At 37.8% G+C, this 23,649-nt stretch overlaps 1 protein-coding gene across 3 annotated transcripts in view; it reads right to left on the bottom strand.

The window, feature by feature from the left end:
- TDRD5 (tudor domain containing 5) overlaps positions 1-21,839 on the bottom strand; it is a 42,866-nt gene extending 21,027 nt beyond the window's left edge. For 2 of the 3 annotated variants that reach the window (XM_004688528.1, XM_004688530.1), the window contains exons 1-7: positions 21,608-21,839; positions 20,657-21,064; positions 18,861-19,051; positions 12,562-12,645; positions 8,845-8,901; positions 6,274-6,427; positions 4,156-4,328 (exon numbers count right to left, since the gene is read on the bottom strand). In XM_004688528.1, the coding sequence (XP_004688585.1) occupies positions 4,156-4,328; positions 6,274-6,427; positions 8,845-8,901; positions 12,562-12,645; positions 18,861-19,051; positions 20,657-21,064; positions 21,608-21,839 (1,299 nt within the window). Of the gene's footprint in view, positions 1-4,155; positions 4,329-6,273; positions 6,428-8,844; positions 8,902-12,561; positions 12,646-18,860; positions 19,079-20,656; positions 21,065-21,607 lie in introns of all 3 variants that reach the window. The other variant, XM_004688529.1, reaches the window with a different exon arrangement.
- Positions 21,840-23,649: the final 1,810 nt, after the last annotated feature.

Raw genomic sequence — 23,649 nt, 5'->3', positions numbered from 1 at the left:
AGTTAAAAGAAGTATGTTACACAATGGCCTATACAAAACTGAATGCATGATCCTTCACATGAGGCTTAGGGTTGGGTAATATGGTGGCAGAGTGAAGGTGCTGGGCTCACCCCTTCCACCTACTCACAGCTAGACTGCAGAAGAGCAAAGCTGGTAACACTTGAAGGAAAGACAGATGATGATAGCACACTCTAGGAGTAATGTCCTTGACGAGGGCAGCCCCTGCGAGGAGGAGAGCCTGCCTGGGTGAACGTGGTAAGCCCAGATGGCCCTGCAGGCAGCAGAGTGGAACTAGCAAGGCTCTTATGTGGTAACCCTTGGTAGATGTCGGCGAGGCAGAGCCCAGGGACAGGACCTGGAAACAGACCCACCACAGTAGGCCAGCACAGACATAGTGCAGGTCCTGAAAGCTGTCCCACCTGCAAGAGACCTTGCCAGACCCAGTGAGTTCTGGGGAGAGGTCTTACAGAGGGATCTGTTCAAACAGAGAGTGTTTGGTAGGCATGGAACTGACAATCCCTTTGTCAGCAGATACTGGTACAGGCTTTGACAAGGTTGAGACTGAGGAGATTCAGGCTACATTGAACAGGAGGTGGGGAGATGGGGACCTGTGGGTTGTGGTCTGTAGCAGGGGACACCAGTGGCTGGGAGGCCATCTCAAGCAGAAGCCTGGGGAGAAGCAAGCAGAGGATATGTGGAGGCACATTTCCTTGAGTGGAGGAGAATCTTGTGGAGAAGGTGGGGTGCTCCACACAGAGGGGTACCCCAGTAAAGCTAATAGCAGAGCAAGCATTCTGATGACACTCACCTTTTCTTCCCCTAGGATGGCTACTTACTTTGTGAGGAATACTGAGAGGAGAAGGACTGCTGAGTCTTTCAGTCCAAATCCCAGAGAGGAGGAACGGTCTGGTTGCCACAAACATGAACCAGTCCCATCTCACCTCACCCACACCAACATCTGAATCCCTCCAAGTCCTTCCCCACCCTCCATGCTCCAACACTACAAAAAAGATTCAAGTCTACACAGAAGACAGAAAAGGCAAAAATAAATAAAACCAAAGACTAATGATATTTAAAACAATAATAAAATAGGGAGACCTCAAGCAGACAAAAGAACTAACACATGAGAGTAGGACATCACAAAGAGAGAATGACTCTCCAAAATCTAAATGCAAAAAATAGAAGACTGTTTTTCCCTACCACAGAAAGAGTTCAGAACTGCTATAATAAAGAAACTCAGAGACAGAAGAAAACTCAGAAAGTCAAGTAAAAAAGAAAACACCAAAGAACATGCCAAAGCAATACAAAAGAACATAGAAAAGCTTATCAAAGAGATACAACAAAATTTAGGAAAACAACAAAATCAATGAACAGAAGGTAGAACCTGAAGCTTTAAATAAAGACAGAAATTTAAGAGCTATGGAGTGCAATAACTAAGATCAGTAACTCCAGAGAAACCATGGTCTATAATAGATCAAAAAGATCAAAAAATGAATAAAGGATCAAATCAGTGACCTCCAAGACCGTGATGCACTAAGGATTCAGGTGGAAGAAGAGAAGATGATGAGATGAAAAAAAAAATGAAGAGGAGGACCCTCCCTGGTGGCACAGCAGGTTAAAGTGCAGCACTAAGACTAAAGCCACTTTTGCATGAGTTCGATCCCCGCCTGCCCTGCAGGTGATCCACATGGCAAGGCAGACCTCTCCTGACCTGCCCGCTGCTCCCCTCAGCAGTGTATTTCATCAGTAGGCCTGTTCTGCTCCCCACTCTGTCTCTGGTGAATCCTCTCACCCTCCGCATCTCTGGCCTGTACCCCAGTTCTGTACGAATAAATAAATAAAAAAAAAATGAAGAGGCAATTTGAGAATTATCTCACATCATTAAGAAAGCTAACATAAGAATAAGGTGTATCCCAAAAAGGGAAGAGAGCGATGGAGAGAGGGAAACAGCATTCCCATATATCAATACCCCACATATGACTAGTCACTCTAAGCATAAATGGATGGAACTCAATTGGAAGGCACAGATCACAACTTTGTGATTTCTCCAGAAAGACTTATTTGAACTTCAAAGATAAACACAAATTCAAAGTAAATGGCTGGACAAAAATCCTACAAGCAAATAGGATCACTTCCCTAACAACAACAACAACCAAAAGACAGCTTAAAAAAGGTATCAAGAGATAGGGGCAGACATTATAGATGATTAAGGAATCAATATATCAGGAAGCTGTGCATATATATACACCAAACACAAGAGCTCCAAAATAGGCAAGATTTATTAACAAACCTAAAAACAGAATTGGCCACAATATCTGGTAGGGGTATTATTCACCCCACTTATATCAATGGAAATATCAGCCAGACAAAAAATCAAAAGGAAACAAACAGCACACTGGTATCAGAGCTGTCGTTGGGGACCTCACTCCAATGGCAAGGAAAACAAAAGCAAAAATAAATGAACAGAATTATGTCAAGCTAAAAAGAAACTATCATCAGAACATTTCTCCCATCTACTGAATGGGAGGATAATTTTGCACATCATACATCTGACAAGGGGCTAATATCCAAGATCTACAGAGAACTCACACAATTCAGCAAAAAGAACACAACCCAATCAAAAAGTGGATGAAAGAACTAAAAGGTCACTTCCCTAAAGACATACAGATGCCCATACATGAAAAAAATGTTGAATATTACTAATTCTCATCAGGGAAATACAAGTCGCTATCACCTCACCCCAGTGACAACGGCCTGTATCAAAAACAGAAACAAGAAATGTTGGTGAGGATGTGGATGAAAAAGAACTCTGGATCCTGTTGGTGGGGATGTAAGATTGGCCCAGTATGAAAGCCCTTGAAAATATTAAACACAGATATACCTAGGAGGAATTCCACTCCTAGGGATCAATCCAAAGAATATAAGCCACTAATTCAAAGGAAAATATATGTACTCCTATGTTCACTGCAACACTATTTGCAATAGCCAAGTTATAAAACCACCTAAAATCCCATCAACAGAAGCATAGATTAAGATGTAGTAGATATACACAATGGAATACAATACAGATAAAAGAAAAAATGGACTTCTGACATTTGTGACAACATGGATAGAACAGAAGGGGATTATGCTAAGTCAGCAGAAAGGCAAATATCACATGATTTCGCTCATGTGGAATATAGGAGGGAGAAAAAAAGGAAGTGGCAAAACTAAACCAAAATGAACCCTAGAAATGTCGGTACAATAAAAGCTGCTAGAGGGAGGGGGAACTTGGGGTGGGGGGAAAACAGGGTAGGGTACCAATGGCCTAGTGAAGGACAGTAGGGGCTTTGATGGTGGAAGAGGGATAACACATCTGTGAACCCACTACCCTGATTAAATCACGTACAGTGTTGAAAGCCAGTGTTATCTCAAAGAAAAAAAATTCAGGTTTAACTGATATTCTCACCCTACCCAACAAAGGTATCTTACCAACAAAGATATTCTTATAGAATGGATTACATTTCACAAAATCAAAAAATAGGCTTTCCAAATACTCTCATTCAAAAATCTATTACTTTCCATTACCCATTCCTATTGTCCTCCAAAAAACAGGTTCTCTAAACAAAAAAATTTTCCTTCCACAAAAGAATTCAGATACGGTGGTATGGAGTGTGGAAAGTTAATTATTTAGTAACAAAATAAGTAATGGAAGATGACAAGACAAAAATGAAGAATTACGTGTGGTGATGTAAAAAGAGAAAAAAATTAAAGCACTCCGTCACTGAGGACCAGTGTATAAGCAATCTGTAGGAGTTGTTAAGTCACACAGCCAAACAAAGGCCCTTGATTCTATTTTCTAAAGCCCTGGAGGATTTTCAGGTTGCATTTTCAAACAGGTGTAGAGGAAAATCAGTGACGACATCATGAGAGAATGGTCAAATCCCCCAAGCCATCTAACACATTCATATGAGACTTGATGGCAAGCCAGTTATATAAGACTGAAAGCCAGAACAAAGGCTGCAAAAAGTGACATGAGACCAAAGCTAATGTACTTCCAAGAAATGATAGATCTAGTACTAGTACTAAAACAGCATTTTGGTTTAAATTCACATTCACTCACTTTTATTCCACAGCTCTGAATGTTCGGGACACAAGGGCTTGACCCTCACTCACCAGCTGTAAAGGCTTTACCACGAGATTAGGCTTCTTGCAAATCTTCTGTTCTGGGTCTTTATGGTTTTTTGAAGGGAAATCCCATGTGGTCTCCTTGATAGTGGTAGTAGACAGTGAATTTCTAGGGGGACTGGAGACACAAGCTTTGACTTCTGTTTTCTTATCTGACTGAACTGGACATGAACTTTTGCCAGGTGAAACAGCTCCATCTGAAATAATCAATGGAGTGGTGCATCCATATTAATTAAAATAATTTGTGTAACTGTTAGGATGCATACTCCATATGCCAGGCAAGGGGGGGGTGGACGCTGATAAATGCGAAATGTGAACCTGTCTTTGCAGCCCTTTCAGCATAGAGAGACACAAGGAACTTCCTTATGGTAAAAGCCCTCAAAGAATTCATATTGGTAGGTAAAGAGCCTTGCTTGGGCAAGGCTTTGTTAACGTTGCAGGAAGGCTTTGTTTTCCAACATCCTGTTCACTACTTACCTCTTGTCCAGCTTTTGCAGTGAGCCTTCCTTGTTGCTTAATGTATGTGGCTAATACATTACTATTCCATAATATAATGCCTTAATTTTTAGGGCATTCCCAAGTCAATTACATTTTGGTCAAATTTACATGTGTGTATTTGTAAGCAGTTGGTACATTAAAACAGGCCCCAGGTAGATCTGTAATGACAGTAGATCCTAAAGAGTAGTTAGTACATTTGTACCAGCAAATGTACAAAGATGGAGGTACAAGAGTATTTATCACTGTATTTTTAAAATAATGATAAAACTGAACTGTCAATAGGAGACAGGTTAAATGAATGATAGTCACATAGAAGGATTGATTACATGTACCTTAAAATAATGACATAAATACATATAGCAATATGAAAGAATATCCACAATATGGGAAGTATAAAAAAGTTTATTACAATATTTATATAATACCGCTTTAAAAACATTATACTATCAATAACTATTATATAGGAATCTAGAAGTAGACACACTAAAACTACTAGCACCTCTACTGTTTGACTTGTTTAAAAAAAACACTATCACTTTTTTGTATTAAAAAAAAAAAGTTATGTTTATACATAAATTGAAAAAGGTCTGAAAGCCTACACAACATTTTCAACAGCATTACTTGGGGGGGGGAATAAAATGATGGGAAATGTTCACTTTCTTTAGGAAACTATCAACTTTCATGATGAACATAAGTTACTTTAAAAATTAAAAAAATCAATAAAGATAAATTTGTTTTTTGGGAAAATAGCTATTTTCATTAAAGAAATTTATAATAACATCAGTGCACTACTGCATTAGTCTCATTTGGCGAGACATTACTATTGGGGAAACTGAAGAAAGAGTACATAGGGTCTCTCTGTATTAGTTCATATAACTGCATGTGACTCTACAATAATATCAATAAAAACTTCAAAAGGAAAAAAAGATACCAAAAAGCAAAGCCCAAAAGCAAGTACCTTAAATATACACTGTTACCCTGGAGTAGAACAAGAAACAGAGAAAGAATAGTGGTAAGAAAACTGGAAAACTGAGTAACATCTGGTGTTTAGTTAACAGTAATATACCAATGTTAGTATCTTAGTTTTGACAAAGGTTTCATAACAATTTAAGATGCTAATAAAACAGGAAACAATAGAAGGTGCATAGGAACTCTGTACTATCTTTGCAGCTTTTTCTAAACCTAAGATTATCGCCAAATAAAAAGCTTGTTAAACAAATATAAGCACACACCCAGGTAATTCTAAATCTCTGGGTATTTCTAAAAATCTTTTGATGAGCGGTGTGAGTTAAGAATCACTGAATAACCTAGTACCTCCCATCAATGCTTACAATTTCCCACAAGAAAATCAATTTCTTCAGAATTACTAAAAAATCTGGACAATTATAATTAAGAAAGTAAATTTTAGGAAGTCATATAGTAATACAGATGAGCCTATGGCAACAAATATCACCAGAAAGGTTGATATATATTCAAAACATTTTCAAAGCTAATGTGATATGTTGGTTAATGCAGTTAAAATAAAAGATACTACGTGGTCAAGGCTTTCTTTTCCATTGTCCTTGCAAGTACAATTAAAACCAGGTTAGCATCATTTGATTGACTCACCAGGCGGTAGAGGTTTCATGTCAACATCAAACACTCGTAGGTCTTGTTCTCCCTCCCTGAACTCAACATGAAGAATGTCACTAAGAGCTCCAACAAGTTCTGTCACATTTAAGAAGCCCAATTTTTTTGGTGAAAGTTGTTCTTTAAAAATCACCTACGACCACAAAACCACAAATACATGAAAGAACAGTTTAGAAAACAGGAATCTAACGTTAACAGATACCCTGAACAATGCTTTAATTTAGATCAAGTCAAACTAAATTTGTAACGGTCAGTGAACTCAGGTTTTCCAGTAAAGATTTGCTTCCATACAAATATTATATAACCCAAGAGATCTTTAATCCCCCACTGAAAAACTTCTAGGCTAATTTCAAGTTCCTTCTAGAGTATATGGTAAATCAAATGAATATTAGGAGAACTTTATACCTCTCATTTTTAACAATATCTATTATAAAGCAAAATCTTTTTTAAAAAGGCATATGTGGCACTTCATCAATAAAATTTATAGTTGGCCACAGAGTTAAGTCTCAACAAGCTTCAAAATAATGAAATTGTATAGAGCACATTCTCTTAAGAAGATGGAATTACAAATCAATACAAAAAACAACCTAAGAATTAACCTTCTGGAGAATATGGGACTTAAACAATACTCCAAAGTGACTCGTCAGAAAACAAATCACAAGAAAAAGCATCACTAACTGAATGATAATGAAAATACAACAAAATCTGTTAAGATGCAACCAAAGCTTTCTGCTCAATTTCTCTAAAGTCTAGCCCTTTCTGGAAAAGAGTTCTAGCTGGTCAATGAATTCACAGGGGCTATCGTGACCCAGTCCCATGCAAGTTTTTACCATGAAACACTCTCTTCTATTAGAGGTGTCAAGGTATCATCCAATTCCAGCTGCCCTGTTTTCAAACACGTGCTGAACTTTCTAGTGAGTAGTATCTGTTTTGTAGTTCTTTGTGCCCAGGTTCTCCAGACATCAATTCCTTTGCTGCTTCTGCTTCTTCCTGACAAAGACCCTGATATTATGATAAGCTTATGGCTACTTGTGGTTACTCCCAGCACTACAATTCACAGAAGATATATTACCCAACTTGGGTGTAAATATTGCCCATGGACTATTGGGTTTACTACCTAGTTTTTCTGTCATCTGCTATGATGTTCCAGCAAGATCTAAAAACTATACTGCTGCTGTACATCTCATCTTCAGATAACAATTTAACTAGGCTTCTTGAACAACAGTGGACTTTGGAACAGGGAAGTTCAAGAGGAAACATCATACAAACAGCTTTTACATCAAGCTGGATAGAGGCTTAGTTAGTATATCTACAAACTGGCGTCTAACCACAGAGCTGAATTTCTGCCTAAATCTGATTACTAAAAGGCTAACTACTTCCCTTTAGCATTGAAAGGTTTTCATTTCTCCAATAGATTGTTGCCTATAATTTTAACACCATGAATTTTATTACAGGCTGCTACATCTGTTTAAATATTTGGGGTAGAAAACTGTGTACTTTGAGTCATGAATCTGGCAGCAATGGCTCTTGACTCTAAAAAATTCATGTCCTTAAAACTATATGAATTTAATTTCCGTCCATCCTTGAAGGATGGTGTGATTCTTTCCCAAATATTCTTCTACTAAAAATTAACCTTTGTTGAATAATCACTAATGACATACACTATTCTAAGTACTTTAAGTCATTCAAATCAGTATTATTCTGACTTTACATACCACCTATAAAATAGTACAAGTAAGTGACATATATTAACTGTTATACTATACTATCACACCAGTATCTGTATTTATATCTGTAAATGCACAATTATTTTCATAGTACAGTAATTAAGAATTAGGATTCAGAACTCAAGACTGCCTGGGGTTCAAATACTGGCTCTACCCCACTACTGGCTATCTGATCTTTGGCCAGTTTATTTCTCCGTACCTCAGTTTATTGTGATGAATAACGACATGAAAGGCATTCAGAATAGTCTGGCACACAGTTAACACATGTATAGGTCTTACTATTTTTAAACCTATATTAGCTGTCTGGAGTTATCTGGATTATCATTCTTTAACTTTCTCATTAAACATTATAACTTCAAAAGTGATTTGCTTTGCAGAGCAGATCGAACACATTTATTTGCTATTTATTATTACATTGTATAAATGTCAATCTCTGTTTACCAATTTTACTGATGGCACTTGGTTTCCAATTTTTATTTTGCTTCAATATGCATGTCTTATATGTTATGTGCACCTGTTAGAGTTTCTGTAAATGCCTCTGTGGGACTACTAGAAACTAAAAGTAAATATTTTATTCTAATTTTTCTTTATTCTAGTGTTGTTCTAACAATAGTGGTAAGAATATCCTTCCTATAAATGACCAAGTATTTGTTAAGGATGATACCTTAACTCTTTTAGTAAAGAAAGATGCCCAAAAGAAAAATAAGATGTTTGAATTCTAAAGCACAGACTTGGAGGATCCAAGGAGCAGCAAGAAAATATTTGTCTACTGTAAGAAGCATCAGTCATAAAGCATGTGGTTTATGAAGAAGAAAACACTCACCTCAAACTCTCCAAGCAGTTTTGAAATAAGCAAACCCTCTGGGAATTTTGATACAACCTAATACATAGAAAATAAAATACCATATATAGATACCATTGCAATGCTGGATGGCAAAAATATCCACACAAAACAGTTTGAAATTTAAATAATAATAGAGGCAACATTAACATTAATGAGTGAATGAAATAGTCATCATTTTTAAAAGTTCAGTTTCCAGTTTTGAAAAGGTTGTTAACAAGAAAGCACAATGACTTTCAACATCTCCAGAACCCAGAAACCAGAAACCATGCTCCACAATACTACAATGACACAACTCTCAAGAAATTCCTAAGCCTCTGTAGCTCAGGAGCACACTTAATTTTACCTCACATGAAATATTCTACAACATAATTTCAAGCATTTTAAATGGTAGAAAAGAAATCGAATATTACAAAAAACTTGGGGAAATACATCAAGCCATACAAAAATATTTTCAGAGATGTGCACATAGATGTACCTACATTTAATATAAAATTAAGGGCATTATTTCTATAACTAGTTTTTATATAATTCCACAGATGTCTTTCCAAATCACTAAACACAGCTCAACATGCATTAATTGTTATAGATTTTTCAAAAATAGTCATAATAGTTAACTCAGGAAATTCCTAAGCTTCTGTGGTTGTTTCCTGTTTTCATCACAAATATTTCAACAATTATCCTCATAGCCGCAACTTGCCCACTTCTCTGAATTTTTTTTAGGAAGAATTCCTAGCAGTAAACCTATCCTTACCAATAAAGTATAAAATGATTTGTGTTTCCTAGATTTATAGATATTAAATGCTTTATTAAAAATTCTAATTCAGCTTCAGAAAACAAAGTAAAAATTATTCCAAATTTCAGTGACCCAGAAACACAGGTTGCTGTGTTTCAGAAAAAGTCCTCTCAGAAATCATTTAATGCACACATATTCACATTATCCATGACATTAAGTAAACAGACAATATGCTGCAATGCAAACCCTGCTTTTTTAAGTAGGCAGAGGATCTAAATAGGCATTTCACTGAAGAAGACATAGATAGCCAAGAAATACATAAAAAGATGATGTTCTGTATCATTTAAATTAACATGATTTAAGTCAAAATCACAATGAGATTTTACCTCATACTAGTCAGACTAGCAACTGCCAAAAAGTCAAGAAATAATAAGGGCTGCTGGGAATGTGGGAAGTAAGGATCCCTCATGCTGTGGTCATGGGTACGTATATTGGTGCAATCGTAATGGAAAACAGTACAGAGGCTCCTCAAAAAACTAAAAATAGGCCCTGCATGGTGGTGAAACAGGTTAAAGCACAGCACTGTGAAGCTATCCACAGTCACTGCAGCATGAGTTTGATCCTTGGTCAGGGAACTGACCCACATGTCGCTGTAGACATTTCCTAACCAGCCTACTGCTCCCTCAGCAGTGTGTTTCAGTAGATCTACCTTTTGCTCCCCATTGTCTCTGGTGATTCCTCTCACCCCCAGTGCCTCTGCCTGTACACTAGTTCTTGTGTGCATAAATAAACGATCTTAAAAAAATTTAAATAAAACTACCATATAATCTAGTAATTGCCTGAAGAATATGAAAACAGGAATCTCCCTTGTGGTGCAATGGGTAAGGACACAGCACTGAAAGTTGGCCACGGCAGCTTCAGTGCGAGTTTGATCCCCCGCCCTTGGAAGTGACCCACGTGGCATAGCAGACCTCTCCTGACCCGCCCGCTGCCCCCCTCAGCAGTGTACTTTGTCAGTCTGCCTGTTCTGCTCCCCACCCTGTCTCTGGTGAATCCTCTCACCACTCCTGCACTTCTGGCTTGTGCCCCAGTTCTGTATGCATAAATAAATAAATCTTTAAAAATATACATGAAAACATGGATTTGGAAGTATGCACCCCTATTCTCACTCTAGTACTAGTCACATTAATCAATGTATAGAAACAACCCAAGTGCCTGGTGACAAATGAGTTCAGAAGGTAACATATACAATAGAATACTACTCATCCATAAAAAAAAAAAAATGAAGCAATGAAACATATAAAACAAGTCAAAGGAGGAGGAAGGGTCAAGGTATAGGGGTTAACTGGTTGTGAGGGCTGGATGGTTGTTGATGAGCGTGGGGTGATATAGAGAGCGTGTGGTGACATGAGAAACCGTACACCTGAAACCTACATAGTGTTACAAACTAATGGTACATGCCTCAATAAAAAAGAAAAAAGCAGAAATTTAAAGAAAAAGTAAGCTTTTACAGTCCAGTGATAAAACAAGGAGATACATATGTAAATTAACAGGTATACATAAACTTTCTTAACTATGTGACTCCCTAGCTTGATTGGATAATTTAATCAATTCTTTATAAATGATTGTTTAATTTTTCTCTGATTTTCTGTTACCAAAGATTATATTGAACATTCTTAAGTAATTGCTGGATACTTGGTCAAATCTCCAGACAAAATCGGAAGCTGAGTGCACCAAAAGTTTTTGCATTTCTCCTAATAAACCATTTTACTACTACAAGGTAGTAAAACTCTGAATGATACTGTGATTATTGAAACCAGAATTAACAACTTCCACCAAAAATTTAAGTGCACCCTTCCTTTAGCCCAATGCATAACAGTTAAAATACTTTCACAAATTAACAAGGCAACATGATAAATTAGGGAGAAGACCTGAACAGAAATTCACATAGGAAATGGCTATTAAGTATATGAAAAGATTCTCAGTATAAATGCAAAAAGTATAAATTAAAACAAGAAAATTTAATAGGGATATCTCACTGTCAGTGGGAGGTAAAAATTTGCTCAAACCTTTTAGAGGGCAGTTTCGTCATATTTATCATCAAAACTTAAAATAGTCAATACCTTTGGCAATTCCACTTCCAGATAAATGTGCAAGGACATTAACTACAGTATTTTTTTTTCTATAATTGATTTTTTTTTATTTTTATTTATTTTTTTTATTAAAAAGTTTATTTTTACATCATTTTTCACATTTTTTTTTCATCTCAATTGTAATCCCCACGGGCTTCCCATCACCAAATCACCCCTGTGCCACCACCATAGTCCCGTGCATTTCCCTCCCTTCCCCCCCTCCCCCCGTTTTTGATCCCATTCCCCACTCCACCCCCACAGAATGTCTCTGGTCTATGGTTGTTCATTATTTTTGTTATTTTCTCGCCTGGTCCATTATACTCCTGCTATGAGTGAAACCATCCGGTATTTTTCTTTCTCTTTCTGGCTTACTACAGTATTTTTTAATAGCCACAGCTAGAAACAACACAAATGCTAATCAATCTCAGATCTCATGAGTGAAATAGGGCACGTCTAATACAATGGAATATCATATACTGTTCAGAATACTTGGCATGTGTGTATACATACATGTATACACACACACACGTTTGTGTCAAATATATATATGTAACTGGCTTACAGACTGAACTGTCAACAAGAAAACAGAGAAGAAAGCACTTATGTAAGACCTTAGTTTTTGAGTAATTTTGAGAACATAAAATGTTGTGTGTGTGTGCAATTTATTTTTTCCTGAAATTAAAATAGCTACTCTATTTGCAGTATATTTGAGAAGATCAGGTATAAATATAAAGCTAGTAAATATTGGTAGGCAAATTAAACTTAACCACAAATGATACCTAAATTTTTAATCAATTATTCTTATCCATTTCCCAGACATAATATACTTACAAATTTTATCTTATGTTTGAGTTCTGAATTGATAGTCCCTCCAGGTCCAATTTGTGCAATAACTGATTTGAATGTGTTCTCCAACTATGAAAAAAGAAACTAGTTTAAATAAGTCTCAAAAAAAAATCTAAACAGTATGTATAAATGAAATATCTGTCAATCTATTTTAATTAAATGAGTAAAACACTGCTTTTAAGAGAGACTGGCATCTCATACCATAAAGAATATATGTATATATTTTTTAAAGATTTTATTTATTTATGCTTACTGAATGGGGTTACAGGCCAGAGGTGCAGAGGCAGTGAGAGCATTCACCAGAGACAGAGCGGTGAGCAGAACAGGCAGATTGATGAAATACACTGCTGAGGGGAGCAGTGGGCGGGTTGGGAGAAGTCTGCTGTGCCGTGTGGGTCACCTCCACTGACAAGGATCAAACTCCTGCTGTAGTGGCCGCAATAGCTTCATACTGTTGTGATTTAATGTGCTGCGCCACCCGGGAGGGCCCAACATAGAATATATTTTGAGTAGATGGAATCTTTATAAAACTGAATGTCTGGAAATTTCCAGGATAATTCATATTTTCTATAACAATTAGAATCTAGAGCCTTCAATTATTCAATCATATATTCTCAGAGAGGATTTTTTGTTACTAATTTCCTTCTGTTAATAAAGTATTTGATTTTATCAGATACTTAATAAATGCCCAATGTAGCAGAAAGTCTGAATGGTGGAAGTGTCCTAGTCAAAGGGAATGACTGAACGAGGGCTTTGGGGAGGGAGCGGGTACCTGGTCGTAAAGGATAGTCCTGCTGTAATAGAAATAAAGGAGTTAAGAATCAGGATACAAAAAGCTTCTGTGAATGTGAGACCAGAAGGTGAAGGAAATTAATATCCTAGAGCTTCAGTACTTTCTCTGAGTTCAGAAAAAAAAGGCCCAATCCTGAGGACAGAAGGTAGGGAAATGCAGAGTATAAACACAAAACAGGAAATAATGGGTGAAAATAATGATACCTAAATTCAACAGGTAGAGAGTAAAGGTAGAGGCCTAACTTAATAAAGAGGGAAGGGGCTGTTGTGAGGATTTAGTAGAGTGAAGTCAAGAGCACAGAGAAGCCTCCATAAGGTGAAAAGATAATGCACAGAAATAATGTAAAAGTGCCAAGCACTCTAAGCATAGATAGTGCCAAGGAGCACCCCAGAGAGCAAGGGCCCAGTGAATCCCATAGCAGTAGATACCCAGAATGGAAAGATCATGGAGCTTTGTTTAAAGATGCTAAGTAATCGTAATATATATTCCAAATATATGAAAAAGACACAAAGGTATAAAGAAAATCACAAATAACCAAAAATCCGATATCACACAATCATTATATTTTTTCCTTCTAAATTTTTATTTTTAAATCTTTCTTCTAGTGTTCCTTGGCCTGTTATTACTTACAAAGTGTGTGCCCTTTTAAGTCTCTGAAAAATGAAGACAATCTCAATGTCTCAATGAATGATGGAAAAATGGGATCTGAGGAGGGGAGAATTAGATTCCTATGATTCTATCATGAGCTTTTGTAAAGGTCTCAGCCCTTGATCAAATGTTCTTTTTATTTCTTCTCTATGTGCCATGAGATAATTCCCTAGAGCTCCCAGTGAATAAGAGCGCCTAAAGATAATGGATTTCTTGCATCCCAGCATATTGCTGTGCTAGGTGTTTCTGGGAACAAAAAGGGGTCATGTTTGACAACATCATTCCTCTTAAACCACTTATAATTAAGAGAAGACATGAGATCAATGCATACACAGCTATAACCTAAGGCTGACTCTCAAAGACACAAAATGCAGGATTCATCTCATTAAGTTTTTGGAAGGGCCGTGAAGGATGGGGAGAACACTGCAGAGAAGGGCAGCAGAGGGATGTGGAAAGTAAAGGAATTTTATAAACAAAGGAAAAAAGAATAAGCAGTTTGCCTGCAGGCGTTAGGAAGGTAGTGACAAAGAAAACTGAGGACAGACTGAAGTCTTATTAGAGTATACCTTAAATGCAATTTTTTATTCTACAAAAATGATAACTAGAATTTTTTTGCAAAGGAGAGGCACTATCAGAACTTCAATTTGACAGCAGAATATTAGATTGGTACAGTGAACAATCAGGAAGACAGTCAGGTCTCTGGGCCAGAGTTGCAGCTAAGATGCAAAGAGTAAGAATGGAGAGTGGTGAAATTACAAAGGTGGAATACACAAAATTAGGAAAGACGACAATGGGGAGAAGGAAGCTGCTGATTCTACTGATACAAACAGTAAGAGACTCAAAGGAAATACCCGCAAGGATTCAAATTTTATATAGAAAGAAAAGAATCTTGGGACACACAGGTAAGTTTTTAATGGTTTTAAGTCAATTCCAAGAGCTAGGAAACTGGGATGTCAGTGGCAGGATGGTCATTACAAATGTGATTTGTCTTTGGCCGTCTACTATGTCCTAATAGCTAAGAATGGTTTTGACACGTTAAATGGGGGAGGGGGAGTCAAAATAATTATATTTTGTAACACATGAAAATTATATGAAATTCAAATTTCAGCATCCATAGTTTTATTGGAACATTATCACATTATTCACTTATTGTTCATGGTTGCTTCTGTATTGCCAGAGTAGAGGAATTACAAGAGAGACCAGTTAGCCCTCAAACTCTCAAATACTTACTATTCCCCATTAGGGGAAAATATTTGCAAGTCTAAGATTACGATGTCAAAATGGTGGACTACAATGTAAGGGGAAAACACTTTCCTCCTCAAACTAGGTGATTAAATTAGGTCTAAACTAAAAGGGGTAGGAGAGATTTTTTTCCAGTGCATATAATATGGAGGATATCTATAATGAGAGTAGATATTATAATGTGTGGGGAAGAGTACGAGGTAATCAGTAATTGAAATGAGGAAAGTAATCAAGTAAACATGACCATGAGATGTATTTGTTTCAGATGCCTAATGACAAAGAGTGGGTAATAAATCATGATTATAATATAGGGATACAGAGATGGAACAGACCGCCAAAATGTGATATTCAGAGAGGAGTGTATAGGACCAGAGATGCTCAAGAAGCTCTTCCCTAAGAGCTATAAGTCAAAATGATATATTCCTCAGAAAAATGAATATACTCCTCAGACATAAATAGGCAATTCCTAAAACAAATAATATCCAATGAGACTATTAATTCAAATATTAACAAATTGTTCAGATTTTTTAATTTCTCTATCAAATTAGGTAACTCTTTTTAAAATAATGCCTATTTATTCATTCAATATGTCTTGAACACATACTGTATGCTTCACAATATTAAAAGCACAATACACAGTTGTAAATAGGCTAGACATGGTCACTGTCACCATGGTGTGATGGGAGACAGACATGAAACACTCACATAATACATAATTACAATAAATATAAAAAACCCAAGGTGTTATCTGAAGAGATGTGAACCTCTACCTTTAAATCATGTACAGTGTTGTAATGTTACTACAAAATGTAATAGTAATAAAGTGTCATGAAATCATAATATTCCTGAAGGTATCTGGAAAGCAATGAGACAACTAGCTTCAACTAGGGCAGGTGGGGAAAAATGAAGTCAGGGAAGGGTTTCTGAAGAAAAAAGTCCATTTACATGGGACTTCCTGACCCTTCTCCAGCCCTGCATGGTTCTTCCTGTCCTGTGCCCCTCGTAGGAATTAACACTACTCCCCACTGCAGACACGGAAGCACGCCCTTTTCTGTGGGGTTCTTGCCACTCACTCCTCACATGACTCACACATTCATGTATGTAGACAGCACATCCCCACAGCCAGAACGTACAGGTTAAGCAAACTTTTAAAAAATGTTTTTATTCAAATTATATGACTTCAAGTTGTTAACCTGGTTATCTTATCGTGACACTTAGTGACACTTAGAAACTCTGACAGGAAGCTTCAGGTTTCTTGATTAAAAGCCAAAACTGATTAAGTTTTAGGCAGTCTTTAATAAAGGGCTTCTTGGTGAAAAGACTGAGAACTACTTTATCTCGTGCTTCGCGAAAGTATTTTCAATCGATGTCCATGTCATTTATTTCTATCTTTATTAAAACCACAAGTTCTGTCAAATGGCAACTTTTCAAAAAAAAAAAAAAAAGTCCATTTATAGTGAGTATTAGCAAAGAGATGAAGAAAAACCCACATTAACACAAATCTCATGTAAGTGCAACTGAAGCAACTCTCATGCTAGGCCATGAAAGTAAAACATTCCTTTTGATGAAATAATTGTTCTTTTAGAGATTTACCCTATGGAATAATAGTGATAGGTACAAATTTTAACAACCTTTTCCTTGTCAGATTATTTTTAAAAGCAAAAATTAAAAATAATTTAAATACCAACCTAGGTTTTAAGTTCAATTAATTACGGCATATACATATTGTTGATAAAAATTACGTTGCACCACAGTATTCAATAATGTGGGGTGCTGACAATGCATAGTTATATCTCAGAAAAAGCAGGTTACAAGTCTGGACCAGAATAATTCTATTTTTAAAAGAAAACTCAATTTTTCAGGGTGAGAATAGCATAGGTAATTTCATTCTGTGCTTTTTTTGTATTTCAGGTTTTCTGCTTTCACTTTGCATTACTTTAGTCATAAGAAAAAGTTTTAAAAACAGACACCTGGGTGATATTTGGAGAAATGAGTATACATTTGAGAAGGAGGATGCATATGGCTGAAAGCAGAAAGAAGCAGAAGTAACATCTTAGAAGCATATAGTACAGACCTTTTGGCCATACGGTAAAAGGAACACATCTTTTATAAAGATCACAGAACTGGCACAGAAACACACCCAAGCAAAGCTTTCAACTGCTTAATTATTTCCCAAGCATCTCATCATCTGACAAAAGTTAGGCAATATGGAATTTGACTTGACATATTAAAAAATTCATCTGAACTCTTAAGAAAATAGCCAGGGCACAACTTTATTTCATGCTGGCTAACGCTCCTGACACAACTATTTAATATGTCCAGTTGCTTGTGGAGGATATTCTTAAAATATTAGTTGAGCCATATGATCAGAGAGATAGAAATGTTTCTTACGTTACAAGTAATCCCGAGCACATCATGTAATTCATGTAAAAACTATCAATTGCTTAACTGCAGATTAAAAATTAGGTGCAAGCCCTGATTTTTAAGTCATTTAGGACCAGAAGATCTTTTATAATTCCTACATATTTTAAAATCTCAAACTGAACGTTGTTATAAAGTTTTCTAAAGTGTTCAGGCAAGAGAGTAGAAGGGGGTACTCTTAGTTTTATGGGTAGAAAACCCAGAAACGTCAGACCCCTATCCTCTCTATCCTCACATACTAACGGGAAGGAAAAAAAAAGAAAAAGAAAAAACAATGTTAGCTGTGGCCTAAGACTAAACACTAATTTAGAGAATTATTCTGATGAGTTGGATGAGACAGAGTATGAGGCTTCACTCACCAGAAAATACAGCGAATCCATACATGCCACGTACACTTTCACTACTGTTCCAAACCTTCTCTCAAAATAGGACATGTTAAAATGAATAGTCTTGTCTTGTCAAAAGGTTTTAAATTGTTTTAACCATTTCCTTTGTGATGCAAAGTATGGCAATAGACAAGTCTGCATCTACTTCCCCAAAGAGCCTTCTTTTTACAAAGAAGAAACGGTGTTTTCTCTTTTTAATAACATTTTTTTTCCTTATAACAAAGCAGTAAGTATTCACTATGGGAAAACCTAAAATAAGAGGTGATGGAAATGGTCTGCTTCCTAATTTTGGTGGTGAGTACATGACCAGATGCATTATCAAAATTAAGATTACATTTTAAATGGGTAAGTTTTACCATTTCCTTTATAGAAATACAGCACTTTTGTGTTTTAAATGTAATTTCCAAGTGCCTATTCTGAATTCAACATAAGCTATTATCTTACTAACAAAACAATAACCAACTTTGTTTTATTCAACGTCCTTCAGCACAGAAAAACACCAAGACTGAGGTGCTCAGGGTCAGTCTTTTAGGTGATAATTTACAAATAACTTCTCTAACTTTGATGCAAAGATGGAACTAGAGATACAGACTTGGGAGTCATTATAGAACAGTAGAAACCATGGAGTTGATAAAAGTGTACTCTTTCTCACCGTTACTTCTTACCAGTCCATCGAAATGCTTAATTAGATCCCAACAAGTGACTTCAATTTTCAAAGGTCAGCTTTTCCATCAGATCTAGTAATCACTGGGGGAAAACTGGTATACTTGTATCTCCAAACTCAAATACCTCACCTGGTTTAACTTTTCAGTGTGATTCATCCTTGAAGTCTCCACTGAATTTGACTTAGAAGTCTTTTCCATGTGCAGGATTGGCTTCGGGGGCTCCATGTTTGAAGCAGGCTGTGAAAAGCGTGGCTTTGCCACTGGTGAACCCATGGGGTATGACCCTGGCTTCATTCTAAATGGCTGGGCAAAAATTTTACCTTTTGTGAAAAAGAGAAAAATTGTCACTAGCAATTTTTAGTTTATTTTCTGGTGGTTATACATAGAAGCCACAGTGACTCACTCCCCTTACTTAGAAGGCAAAAAAAAATTGTGGAAAGTAAGCTTACAGTTTCATATTAAGCCAGTAAAATTTAAACATGATGGAAGTGATCAGTAATATACAGAAGGAAATTAGTAGGTCATAAGTGTGTTGCTGGGAAGGCTGGGGCCATTTAAGGTCATCTGAATGTCATTACAGAAAAGCAGCATTCCACAGGTAAAAACCTAAAAAGCTGTATCCTGTTTGGATCAAAGGCTCCAAGTAATGGGTCTGCTTAGAACTACATTCCTCAAATGTAGTTATAGTGGGGGTGGGGGGGGGGACAGGGTGTATGTATGTGTGTGTGTGTGTGTGTGTGTGTGTGTGTGTTGGGGGGGCAGTAGTATGAAGGGGTATGTAAAACAAAAAACTACAGAATAAAGATTGTTCTAGAATGCAGATTATCACCCCCTCTGGAGAGATGTATTATTATACAATGTAAAAGAGGTACCACTGGCCCTTTCCATGGCCTAGTTCTTTCTTTACCCTAAGATCAAGCTCACCTAAAAAACCCAATTACTTCTAAGACATCCTGATGATGACCAGAGAGAGGCCAAACATTGGGAAAGGACTATACATCCCTACTATTCAATAACTTGGCAGAGTACTTTATGCAACTTAACCTTCTACTAGTTTAACAGCATGTGTCAATTTCCCTAAGTTTGAGTACCTGAAGAACACTGACTAGACTCAAACACTCATTAGCCCACATACCTTCCCCTGGTCAGACTACGTAACTCCCAGCACATTCTTCAAAAGTTACATTATCCACCACAGTTTAAATATTGGTTGGTAAACTGGTGAAATTCTCAAGGTTCACCTATTTAATCTAAATACAGATTTTGGAGGAAAAGAAACTCACTGAAGTAGGCACAGAATTCTCCCAAAGAGCCTCAGTGTATAGATCCTTACACTATAGAAGGGAAAGGGAAACACTCCTAAAGATCACAATGGTTTTGTGAGCCATTATGGGGGACAGTGATCAAACAGGAGCGTTACAGATGCACAATAATAAGAATTAGATATCTAACCCAGACTGTACCATTTTTCCAGCTGTGTGACTCTGGAAAAACCCTTTAACTTTCCTGAGCGGTTTCCTTATCTATTAGATAGACTCACTCACCCCATCTGTCTATGGTTGGCACTGAGAATTCAAGGTAAAATGCTATTGCAAATTAGGTGGATTATCATTACACTACATAAATTATTGGAGTGTCTACTAGGACATCCAAGATAGCAAAGATGAGTGATGGCAAAGATTAGAAGACAAGCGCTAAGAATTTTTTAACATTTTGTTTTCTGCATTGTGTCATCTGACATGAATATATGCAACTCATGTTCATTTGCAGTGCTATGAAAGGACATTGTCAGCATTACAATGCTGTCTGAATATCACAAGTGGTACAGCAAGATTCAACCTCAGTAACATTGTGGAACTTTATCATTACAAAACTGTGCATGTCAAAATTGCTCCAAAATTTGCTAACCCACACACAGTGCTTACCTGCTGGCCATCCTCTCTGCCTTTCCTCCGTCACACTCTTCTTTAACATCAACAAAGAACCTGCTCTAGTCTGCTCTACAGAAATGACATCTGAAGCCGCATTCAGCACTTCAAACATAGAAAGGAATCCATACTGCACATACTGGAATGACCGTCCAAATCGCTTGGCAAATGCCTTTTCAAAATCAGAGAGGAGAATAGGAGATAATGCCAAGAGGTCTTTCAATTCACTCTTCACAACAGCAGGAAGAATAGGGGGTACCCTTCCTCGGTAAGGTAATCGTGGTCGAGAAGTTGGCCCAGGGCAAACACTGGTCCTTCCCCTCTGCATGGAATTTCGAACCTTATGACTGCTTCTCTGTTTTGCAACTAAACTTGCTATTCCTTTGGTGGATTCATCTGGAATGGCTAAGGAGATGTGAAAAAAGAAATTATATTTAGGTGTGCAATTACTCCCTTCTTTATCCTTTGTATCTGATTATCTAATTTTTAATTCTCCAGGGGGCTGCATCTAGGTAGCATGATAAACACACAAACCCTTAGCTCCTCCAGTTCTTGCATTCTGACAACAGCCAGCTAGCGTCTCTACCAGAGGATGAAAAGATAGATATGTTATCAACACCAACAGCTGACTCCTGAAACTCTCAATAAAGTCCCCTACGATTCTTTGTGCTTCATAAAATTAAATCATAATTAAAAAATACAATATTGTGATGATATGAAATCATAATCTAAATTCAGTTTAGGAGAATGCATTTTTTGGGGAAAGATTTCTTAATTCTGCTAAAGCTCTAACTCTGCCTACAACCTCAAAAACTCCAACATTCTTTTCCTCTTCCTTGAAACATTAAAATCCAGTGCTTGGGACTCAAGATAATTTCAGAATTAGAACAATTCTTTACTAAATGATCATTATTAAAAAGTTAAAGAACCTTTAGATTGCCAACTCACCTTTCAGGATCACAGTACCATCCCAGCAGGGGCAGACACTGACAACATCAGGCATGTCCAACACCAGCTCCATGGTGGATCGATACCCGAGGATTCGGAGAGGCAGATGGTTGCCAACCATCAAAAGATACTCCTTTTCCAACTGCTGTGGGGTCAAACCATCTTTGGTGGAAATGAGAAGTGACCTTATTTCTTTCCTCAGGCACTCCTGTATACGCTCCTGTTCAGACATTGTACCCTGCTGAGCTTAAGACAAAAAGATGATTATGAGGAAAAGCTGACAGACCCAACAGTGGGCTTTATATAGCCTTTAAAGGTGATGACACAAAAGCAACAGCACGTGTTCTGAAACCTGCATACCTCCAAGCTCCCACACAATTCAAACCCAAAGTCTAATCTCAACCTGGAGGATTAACCTCCATTTGCCCCAGGAAATCACCGCCCCTGGCTAAGGTGTGAGAAGTCCACATTCTTGGCTATTTTGATAGTGTGTGGAAGTTTTAACTTGAGTTGGTCTTATTCTATGGGACCTTATTCTATGCTGCAAACTTCCTGTCAGACAGAATCTGCCTCTTTCAGAATCAAGATAGAGAGTAAGACAGAGGGAGTAGTACCACCTTTCCCAACCAAGGAGGGGTGCTCTCACAGTTTTTTTCCCTCCCAAATCAAAGTGCAGAACTTCTCGAGTCCTCCTACCATAAGTCAACCACATCTTTGCCTGACTCCTCCCACGTTGCCCGGGTGTGGGTGTTAAGGGGAAAGACGTTCCCATTGCTCTGCCCCCCAACGTCTCTCACAGCCCTGGAGCTGCCCACTAACCGAGGCCAGAGAGGCATCCCAGGCACAGGGGAGCAGAGCAGGGGCACCACCCTTTCTCAGGCCGTCCGGGCTTTCCCACCCTCACCCAAGCAGCCCCAGGGCTCTGCCGTTGCTGTGCCGGAGGGTCAAGGACGCTCCTGGAGAGTTGCGCAGGAGAAGCAGGTGCTAGGCGACGCAGGCGCCTGCGCACGGTGCCTCAGGGCCGATGGGGTGCTCTGGGCGGACTGCGGAAGCGAAGCGTGGCGGGTGAGACGGTTGGGCCAGGCTGGCCACTCTCAAGTGCACTCACATCACGGGCCGCTGGGTCAGGCTCCGAAGCGGCGCAGCTCTTGGGGCTCGCCGGCACCTACCTACCTACCTACCTACTCCGACGTTGTTGGAAGATGAGAGGTGGACCTAAGGCGAAAACCTCTCTAACCGCCCCCTACGGCAGGGGAAGAGGGCCGCTGGCCTAAAGTGGGGCAGCCCGGAAGAGGAGGAGCTGCGAGGTCTTAATCTGGGTGTGCTTAGAATCACCTGTGGAACTTACTTAATGGGTGGGGGTCGTGGGAGGGGGAGATGTCCATATCTGATCCCCAGAGATTCTGATCCAGTAGGTCTAGGTCTATATATGGGGCAAATTACAGGCTGTTCTGATGCTTGCTGAAAATCGTTGTAGAACTAAATGCAATTTGGGGGTCCAGGAGGAGAGAAAGAGGGTTGGGGGCAAGTGGGCTTCTTGAATGAGGGAAGAATATTCCGAATGCCACTGAATATAAAGGGCAGGAAACTATAGAGAATGCTTATAGGGAAATAACTTGGAATTATTTTTTATAGGTGGAAGGAGTCCGAGTATAAAGTCATTGAAAACCAAATAAAATGGAAATTACAAAAAAAAACAGCAGAAACAGTAGTTTAAGAGGTATATAACATACAATTTAAAGATTTTTACCTTAAATTGTGCAACCTAATTGAAAGAACCAGACAAACCCCAAAAGATAATCAGGGAAGTTGAACCAAGAAGGAAATCTAAATACACACATCCACTTTAAAATCCATCGAAGATCCTACAATGTTTAAAAATAAAAAGTGGGGGAGAGGACAAGATGTTGCATAAATCGACCAAGAATATTGAGGAATTCTAGAGTCAGAAAACAGACAAAAGGAAAATTAAGAGACATGAAGAAAGAGATATGAAGAATGAATTTAGTCATTCCAACATTTCAATGATAGAAGTTATAGAA

This window comes from Condylura cristata, unplaced genomic scaffold (assembly GCF_000260355.1).
Source record: "Condylura cristata isolate star-nosed mole 26May11 unplaced genomic scaffold, ConCri1.0 scaffold00024, whole genome shotgun sequence".
Taxonomy (NCBI): domain Eukaryota; kingdom Metazoa; phylum Chordata; class Mammalia; order Eulipotyphla; family Talpidae; genus Condylura; species Condylura cristata.
The sequence above is the reverse complement of the archived record's forward strand: the minus strand, read 5'-3'. Positions and strand labels throughout refer to the sequence as shown.